This window comes from Aphanomyces astaci (genome assembly GCF_000520075.1).
Source record: "Aphanomyces astaci strain APO3 unplaced genomic scaffold supercont1.37, whole genome shotgun sequence".
In the NCBI taxonomy this organism is placed as follows: domain Eukaryota; phylum Oomycota; class Saprolegniomycetes; order Saprolegniales; family Verrucalvaceae; genus Aphanomyces; species Aphanomyces astaci.
The window spans coordinates 208,066-216,526 of record NW_009798300.1 but is presented as its reverse complement, the minus strand read 5'-3'; the positions used below and the strand labels follow the sequence as shown (position 1 = coordinate 216,526).

Here is an 8,461-nt window from a genome sequence, read left to right as displayed (position 1 = left end):
ATAGACAGATTTCGGAAGCACTGCCGTAGACTTCCCACGCACGGAAATTTTAATGCACGGGAAATATATGGCAGACCCAACTCATGATTTCGACAAAACTTATTTGCATTTACCACATCCGCATGAGGAACGATATCCGTATGCTTGCATTGCATAAGCTTACTCATGTGGACCCATTACCACAATTGGCATCACGAAGGGGTCTTGGCACACACCTCATGGGTCCACAACTTTACTATCACTATGATCCCAGTTTTTGCGTGCCACGTTGAGCAAGGGAGTGGCTTTACGACACCTTACGAAACCGCTTGGTGATTTTAGTTCATGATTAGAGGGGAGCAACTGAGTACTCGACCATGTCCCTTATGTGCACATGCGGATGAGAATTGTGAGTTTTCTGTACGCTTCATGCGCCTATAGGCGAAACACCGAGGCCCCATATTCAAATCGTCGTGGCAGGACAACGAACCAAGGCAATAACGCCGACTGCTGGAGAAGGTTCAGGATAACTGGCTGAATGAATAAGACAAGATAAGATGCACGTAATCGCTCCACCTGAACTCTCGGAATGGCCTAACTTAGCGTGGAAAAGGCTGGACACCAGGCCACGTCGGGCATGGAAGGGTGAAGAAGTGTGCATTATGCGCGACTGGTTGAAATCCACGATTTAAGACCAATGATGAAGCCCTAGAGGAGGGATGACCTTTGCTGTACAAGTGGCCGTTTCTACGGCATCCCACATAAATTTTGACAGTTCCCGTAAACTCGATAAATTTTAACGAGGTAAATTGACGGCAAATGCATGGGAACGTGTTCCGAAATCTGTCTAATGTATCATCCTTCCGTGACATTACGGTACAAATGTTAATCTGTGGTGGTTAATTGAGTTTGGATTATCATTTTTAAGACATTCCTCCGCGAGGGCCGACACTAGAACCAAATGTTTATGGAACCACTTCGCCAATTGTAGCGGTGTGTAATCTTCGGTTTTTACTTCGCTCAACGCTTCATACCTCGTGCTTCGACCGATCTTCTTCGAAGTTCGGTCCTCGTCTTCCGTACGCAGCCCTTGTTATCCGGATTCCCCAGGGGAGGGACGGATAAATCCTTGCGGAAATAACCGGGGATCCAACCCACGACCTTTGAATTAAGAAGCCGATGCTCTACCACCTGAGCTATTCCCCCCCCTGTTAATCTGTGGTGGCTATTGGTATGTTGACACTTGACTACACTACAGTACGGGGTACACTGCAAATGATTACGACACAACCCTGGACAACAGCGCCACCATGTCTGGCTTGTCAAAGAGCGAGGCCAAGTCGAGCGGCGTCTGCTGCATGTTGTTCGGATTGTTAGCCCCGGCGCCATACTGGAGCAGCAGACTCACGCAGTCCCCATACCCCAAGTACGCCGCCTTGTGGAGCGCCGTGTTCCCCGACGAATCGCCCACATTCACATTGGCGCCATGACGAAGCAGTAGATCCAGCGCCTCCACTTGGTGGGCTTTCACAGCCCACAGCAAAAGAGCCCACCCAGAGTCTTCGTCGATAAAGTTGACGTCGGCGCCGCTTTCAATCAACGATGCGATGCGATCCGTCACTCCGTCGCACACGGCATCCCGAAGGTCTTCACTCGGGGTGTTGCTGCTCATGTTAACAGTAATATCTCATTGTTTCGAAACCGTAGCTTGTAACTCCAAATACCCCACCTCACTCGATAAAGCTCAACCGTCCTGCCACGTGCAGTATACTGTACTGGGATACTATCCCGTGACCTTCAGCTCACATCCCCAACTGCAAATCCACCACCAGGGCAAGAAGTTGCCCTTATGCCCTTTTGCCCTTTTATTCCACCGTGACTGGCTGCGCTGGCTGGACAACCACAGTCTATTTCTGCCTCGAAGACGCCCTGTCCCCGACAAAATCGTGGCCCACTATGGAGTACTACTACGTAGTAGTAATTCGTAACGTTAGGAAGTATGCTTCAAGTGGGAGATGGTGACGACGACATGGGCGACTACTAGTATACTACTGTTTATCGGTAGCCGCACGCATCGTTGATGGCTTATTACTGTTAGTAATAATATTAATAATATACGGAGTATGCTCCAACGACTGGACACACAAAACCCCACCTGTTGTTGATGCTTCGTCACGTTAATGAATGGTTCGTAATGGACTAACCAATCAGATCTAACCAATTTGACCCATGACAAAGATTAGGCCAAACCCGATGGCAATTCTGCATACAAACAGCAAGTGAGGTACCGTGGTGTGTGTATCATGCTGTTAATGTAGTTCCACCACTATATTGCCCCATTCGGTGGTGGTTTCACTTTTGCAATGAACTCCGCCGTCACGAGGTCGCTGCCTGTCACGTGCAGCACGCTGTTGGTTGGAGCCATCCTGTCGAGCGTTCGTGCTCGTCGGCTGACCGCACCTTCCTCCACCTTCGTCGCGCTTGGAGTGGCCACGGGTGTGTTTCGAGTGCTAAACCACGTGCGCAGGTCCGGCAACAGTAAGCTGGCGGCGGCGGCGGCGTCCGTGGTATTCTTCCAGCTGTGCTCGGCTTCCCATCGACAGGTTGTCTTGTCTTACGGGATTTTGGAAGTGCTGCTCCAAATGTACTGGGACCACCGTTGCCTCCCTGCGCCCGTGGAGCACCTGCTCGCGCTTGGGACGACGATGCGAGTCGGGTATGCATACCTAGTGCACGCCGAATGGCTGCCTCCGTCGATGGTGCGAACGCTAGACTACCAGACCAACATCCCCGTGGCCCATCTGGACAGCTTTCGACGCAACATCCACACGAACGAGCTAACCCGGTGCGTCACCATGCACCCCGACCGCTCATGCCGCCAGTTTGCCATCACAGGCACACTTAATCTGCTCTGTCGAAACACACAAGTGTTTGTACCATTGCAATGTCTATCGCTTGCCGCGAGTGTTTTCGTAGCCAGGAAACAAACGAGTGTCCAGTGGCCTGCACTGGCCAACAACGTGGGGCGGTCGGTGGTGTTCCTCACTGGGGCCAACATGGCGCCGCTCCTGCTCTCGTGCTCGCTACCTCAGACACGCCACAAACTAACGGCGTTGGTGGCGTCCATGCTTCCCTATCTTGTGCTGCAAGTGGAACCTCGAAAACGACGCGCCAGAGTGCTCAAAGCCATAGCCTGTTGGACGCTCGTCTCGCTCCAATTACAGGCCACCTCTAGCCGAGTTTGGCGACGATATGTGACAACATTGGCGCTAGCCAAGCGCGTGCCGTGGACATGGGTCGCCACAGCGGTGTATGCCGCGTGCATGACACACATACTCAACCGACCGCACCTCCAAAGTCACCTCGCGATGCAGTACTTGTACGGCAACTCCATGCATAAGCCACCTAGTAGTATTACTAGTAGTACTAGTAGTAGTAGGAGGAGGAGTAGTAGCCCGAGCCATCCACTCGCACGTCGCCCCACCGACGAGCACGTTCCCCAAACACTGAGTTAACCACACACAATAATACCAAACCACCACACACATGTAGCCACGTGTATTTCCTTGTATTTGTAACCTCTGAAAAGAAAAAATGAAAGAATTCATAAAATAAGAATAAAAATGTCCCAAGTTGGAGTATGGATTGGCCCACGATGTTTGCCCCAAAAATATGCTCTTTTGGACGAAGTCGATATAAAGGTTTGGCATCGACATTATTGTATCATGAGCCGACATCATCAACCCACGCACGCGTTCCTACTCGACGCCATCCACCACGCCGCTCCGACCTCATGCCTAACCTTGCTCGTCGGTACTCTCATATCCAGCGCTCGGTCGCGCCAACTCAAACTGCCGCCTGCGATCGTTGTCGCTGCGGGGGTCGGCTGCGGCGTGTTTCGATTCCTCCATCGACTCGAGCATCGCCGCCTGGCTGCGATCATGGGGTCCATGGCGTTCTTTCGTCTGTGCAGTTACAACCACAAGCACATCGTGTTGTCGTACGCGGCCGTCGAAGCCATCTCCACGTACTACCTCACGCACTTCACCCGCCAGTACTGGCTCGAGAAAGCCACGGGCGTCCTCGTCACGTCGCGACTCATGTACACGTTTCTGTTCCATTCCGACTGGCTTCTTCCGTCGCAGCTCCGCATGCTGGACTTCCAGTCCGGCTTGTCCCCCGCCCGCCGCGCATCCCTCCGAGCCAACCTCCACGACACGACCGTCACTCGATGTGCGATGCTGCATCCACACACGTCGTCCTGTGGCGCCTTCGCCATGCAATCAGCTGGTCGTCTAGCATTGCGCAGCGTGCAAATCTTTGTGCCGCTGCACTTGCTGTCTATGCTGGCATCGCTCGCCGGGCCAAAGAAGCGCCGCCCCAACTTGTCCACGGTGGCCTCGGGCTTGTTGCGATCGGTGATGTTTTTGACCACCAACTACCTGTTTCCGTACATGTTGTCGTGCCAGCTGCCCCAAACGCATCACAAAGTGATGCTAGGAATGGCGACGTTGGCGCCGTCGTTGGCGCAGCGGTTTGAGTCTGGCAAACGCCGACAGGCCATTCTGAAAGCGGTTACTTGCTACAGCCTCATTACCGTCGTGTATCAAGTGAAACATAGTGCTATCCAAAAAGAAGGACGACACAAGCTGCTGGCGTTGTGGGGCCGCCGGCAAGAGTATGCCATGTGGACGATCTTGTATGCTGGCTTGATGGTGTACTTGCTACAGCGACCGATGCACACCCATAACCAGTGGCTCGTACAATACCTTGGTCTGACAACCGTACAAGGGAAGCCGTCCCAACGCCAAGCCCCGACACTTCTGCTGATGAGCATTTGCGGCTAGAACATTGAAGTAGCCAGGCCAATACGGTACTTGAAACGTTTTCCAGGTGAAGTTGACGATTTGACAATCAATTTTCAATATTTTCAAGAAATTCGAAAAACGATCCAATGACATGGCTTCGTTTGATAAAAAGTGAAGCCTTTTTACTGTAGGACAACGTCATCATAACGGTTGTGATGATGCCAAATCCGGATAACTTTTCGACATTTCACGATTGATCTAAATTGATCATGCAGGCGGCCAAAGTCGACGACGCACTGCGCCATGCCCTTCAAGGCACATGTGGGTGTCTGGCTCTAGGGACTGTCATCTCGAGCGTTCGCAGCCGCCGGTTGAAGCCCCCCCCGTCAGTGTTTGTAGCACTGGGCGTCGGCTGTGGCTTCTTTCGCTACATCAATGGATGGCGAAGCAAAGGCGACGGCAAGAGCAAGTTGGCTGCCTGGGTGGCCTCTCTCGTCTTGTTTCAACTGTGTTCACATCAACACAAGCACGTTCTCTTGTCGTATGCATGCGTCGAGACCATAGTCCAGCTCTACGCGACCTCGTCGCTCGTTCAATCCACGTTGGCGCCAACGTTTCGCTGGCTCGTGGAACAGTGCGCATCGATGGTGGTCACAGCCAGACTCGTCCACACCAACCTCGTCCATCCCGAGTGGATGCTTCCCGCGCATTTGGCTATGATGGACCACCAGTCGTCCCTCTCTCCTTCCCGCCTCGACGCCATCCGACAGAACCTCCACACGTCTGCCACGTCACGATGTGCCAGTTTGCATCCGAATCGCACTTGCGCCACCTTTGCATATGCCACATGCAGGAAGCTCCTTAAGCGTAGCGCTCACATCTTCGTGCCTTTGCATGGCTTGTCGCTATGTCTTTCCGTGGGCATGAATCGACCAGTATCGCTACGTCGCACGGCAACCAGCCTCGCGCGGTCCCTCGCGTTTATGACATCCAGCTACATGCTAGCCTACTCCACCTTTTGTCTCCTCCCTCCACATAACGACCTGGCCATGATCCGGCTTACATCACTAACTCCGTTCCTGGCGCAATACCTGGAACCCCCGCCCCGACGCGCGTCTATCGTCAAAGCCGTGGCTTGCTACAGCCTCCTGTCAGTGTACTTTCAACTATCGGCAAAGTACCTTGTCGTGTCCAAGCGCACGGGGACGCGACTGGCCGCCGTTCTCTTTGCCACGTGTATGACGTATCTTCTGCAGCATCCAGAGCGACACTCGAGGTGGGCCATGGAGTACCTCTATGGGCCCAAGCTGTCGACCAAATCCAAGGACAACGACGTGGATGCTGACATGGCATAGTAAGGACTTGTAGTAATATTAACGTAAAAAACCAGTTTAAGATAACTAACAATGGTCGAACGCATCGACCGAACTTTTTTGCAGCCTGAGCGTTTGTGGATGAAATTTCCTAAAAAAAATTGTTCTCCGTTGCTTTTCTGTGCGAATTTTTTGGTAATGCCCTTGTCCCTTGAAACAGAATATTCTTCATGAAATGATGATTGAAAGACCAGAATGATAGTCATTTTGCCTCCTGAATATCGATGTCTTCAAGATTCAATAATTTCCTCTCTAGAATCTATTTGTGCCAAGAAACACCAGAAACCTGGATGTGGTTTATACGTGCCATCTGATAATGTAGCTTTCAATTCTATTGGTCGATTTTTGAATGATGGCTGAATGACTTGCACATCCAGTCATCAGCATGATCATTGTTCTACACACCAATGCCTGCCATCACCACTGAGCTGTACGATGAGACCACAATTTTCGTCGATACTGAGCGAACGAGGAGTTTGTCACGAGACGAACGTCTATTGATTCTTCGCATGTATGCACAACTTCGACGTCGTAACGCCGTAGGTGTTTCAGAGAAGATTACACAGCTCGTAGGTCGAAGCCTCCATGCTGTAAAGGAAGTCTGGTCGATAAAACTACGAGATAAGACTGCAACTACTGCTCGAGTTGCTGCGAATAGATCTAGCCGCAATACACGCATTCCAGACACCAAAGAGGTCTTGTCCATCATTCAGTCATTTGTTCGTGAGCGTAGGCCAACTCGCACACAGATAGTGGCAAAAGATGTGATGAGTTTATTGTACGAACATGGTATTGTGAAGTATGATCCTCAAAACAAGAAAGCTGTGAATGCATGTTTGCGACTAGTACAGAAATTCCTAGTAAAAAAGGGATTTCGACGTGACCAACGAAAGGGTAACCATTCTGTTAAACTTTCTGACGCTGTGGCTAGTACTAGGGATAAATATGTTCAATATATGACGACGGCTATCGAGTCTTCACTGCCTCGGCCGCTAATATACTTGGATGAATCCTATATTCATCATCATTATGCTCGTCATAACGACAGTATATATCACCCTGACGACGCCATAGACGCCAAACCCAAGCACAAAGGTCGGCGGTTGTGCTTCATTGCTGCGATCATGGCCGATGAGCGCGAGAACTCCAAGCAGTTAACCTACGAAGCCTTCGAAGGGGGGAGCAAACGAAGGACTACCATGTTTGACCATGCGAACTTTGTGGCGTGGTTCCAGCGACTGCTTCATGAAGCCGATTCCCTGGGAAAGTCCAATGTTATCATCGTGTTAGACAACGCGAAGTACCACAAGGGCCTACCCGAGAATACGCCGAAGGGCTCGTGGACGAAACGAAAAATGGCGGAGGCTTGTGAAGCCTATGGAATCGGAATTGACGTAAGGGAGCTCCGATCGACGTTTTGGGCCAAGCTGAAGATCCATATTGCAGCGAACATCGTACCTGTGATCGTGCAGTTTGCCAAGGACCGCGGCCATGAGGTGGTCTTCACGCCACCGTACCATTCTAACCTGCAACCTATCGAGATGGTTTGGGCGTATGTCACAGGGGCTGTTGGGCGGCAGTACAATACCTCGACCAAGTTCCCGGACGTTCGCCAGCGGCTGGATCGTGAATTTGCCGGCCTACCGAGTAGCGTGGTTTTCGATTGCATCAACCATACCGATCGCAAAGTGGTAGAAATGGCAGTCTACCTGAATGCCGTGGACGATGCCGATGATGCCGTAGGGGCCGCATTCTCGTCCGAGAGCGAAAGCGAAAGTGACGCCGACAGTTGCGACGACTGCGATTTTGCCGACTACGATGGTGATGTGTAATGCCTGTAATAGTCAATTGTTCTCAAAATGAATATTGTACTTTGCATAAGCACTCCAGAGGTTGAAGGTCCTGAAATTTGATAGATTATCCGGAAGGTCGCTCGATGCGTTCGACCACTGTTAGCCAATTTAGGATAACTTTGTATTGCCCAATCACCCTCGTTATTTGTTCGAGTCAAAATCTATAATGCTGACCATTCCATCACGTGAATGAAATACAAAAACGGCGTAGAAGCCTTTGGTAACAGTCATTCAAGATTGGGTTTGAAGTACCCTAGTCGACACGGGCCAGCCACATTGGGTTGGATCTGAGGATGTATCGAGTGTTAAACTCGGTGGACATCCTTCGACAACATAAATATAACTCTATAAAACAATACCCTTGTACAAATTATATGAAATCTGTTGTAACCGCTTACCCTAAACACAGAATTTCAACACATCCATACTTTAAGATAAAAAAAGTTAT

At 50.9% G+C, this 8,461-nt stretch overlaps 4 protein-coding genes and 1 pseudogene across 5 annotated transcripts; 2 read left to right on the top strand and 3 right to left on the bottom strand.

Annotated features, from left to right (window-relative positions):
* Positions 1–1,112: 1,112 nt before the first annotated feature.
* On the bottom strand, positions 1,113–1,185 carry H257_11936 (annotated as a pseudogene). The gene has a single exon. The product of its transcript is annotated as a tRNA-OTHER (tRNA).
* Positions 1,186–1,258: 73 nt separating this feature from the next.
* On the bottom strand, positions 1,259–1,651 carry H257_11935 (hypothetical protein; the record flags this gene model as incomplete). Its single annotated transcript, XM_009839014.1, has 1 exon — positions 1,259–1,651. One exon carries the CDS (start codon positions 1,649–1,651, stop codon positions 1,259–1,261), a length of 393 nt encoding a protein of 130 aa, XP_009837316.1.
* A 682-nt stretch (positions 1,652–2,333) lies between these two features.
* H257_11934 (hypothetical protein) lies at positions 2,334–3,327 on the bottom strand. Its single transcript, XM_009839013.1, has one exon. The coding sequence runs from the start codon at positions 2,701–2,703 to the stop codon at positions 2,374–2,376; it is 330 nt and encodes a 109-aa protein (XP_009837315.1). The 5' UTR covers positions 2,704–3,327; the 3' UTR covers positions 2,334–2,373.
* A 362-nt stretch (positions 3,328–3,689) lies between these two features.
* On the top strand, positions 3,690–4,878 carry H257_11933 (hypothetical protein). The gene has a single exon (XM_009839012.1). It carries the CDS (start codon positions 3,705–3,707, stop codon positions 4,824–4,826), a length of 1,122 nt encoding a protein of 373 aa, XP_009837314.1. The 5' UTR covers positions 3,690–3,704; the 3' UTR covers positions 4,827–4,878.
* A 178-nt stretch (positions 4,879–5,056) lies between these two features.
* On the top strand, positions 5,057–6,177 carry H257_11932 (hypothetical protein; the record flags this gene model as incomplete). The annotated part of the gene is made up of 1 exon (XM_009839011.1): positions 5,057–6,177. The coding sequence occupies one exon, from the start codon at positions 5,057–5,059 to the stop codon at positions 6,140–6,142; it is 1,086 nt and encodes a 361-aa protein (XP_009837313.1). The 3' UTR covers positions 6,143–6,177.
* Positions 6,178–8,461: the final 2,284 nt, after the last annotated feature.

Excerpts from the sequence above, each read along its gene's own strand:
- H257_11934 (XM_009839013.1), bottom strand. The coding sequence starts at position 2,703 with ATGCATACCCGACTCGCATCGTCGTCCCAAGCGCGAGCAGGTGCTCCA.
- H257_11933 (XM_009839012.1), top strand. The coding sequence starts at position 3,705 with ATGAGCCGACATCATCAACCCACGCACGCGTTCCTACTCGACGCCATC.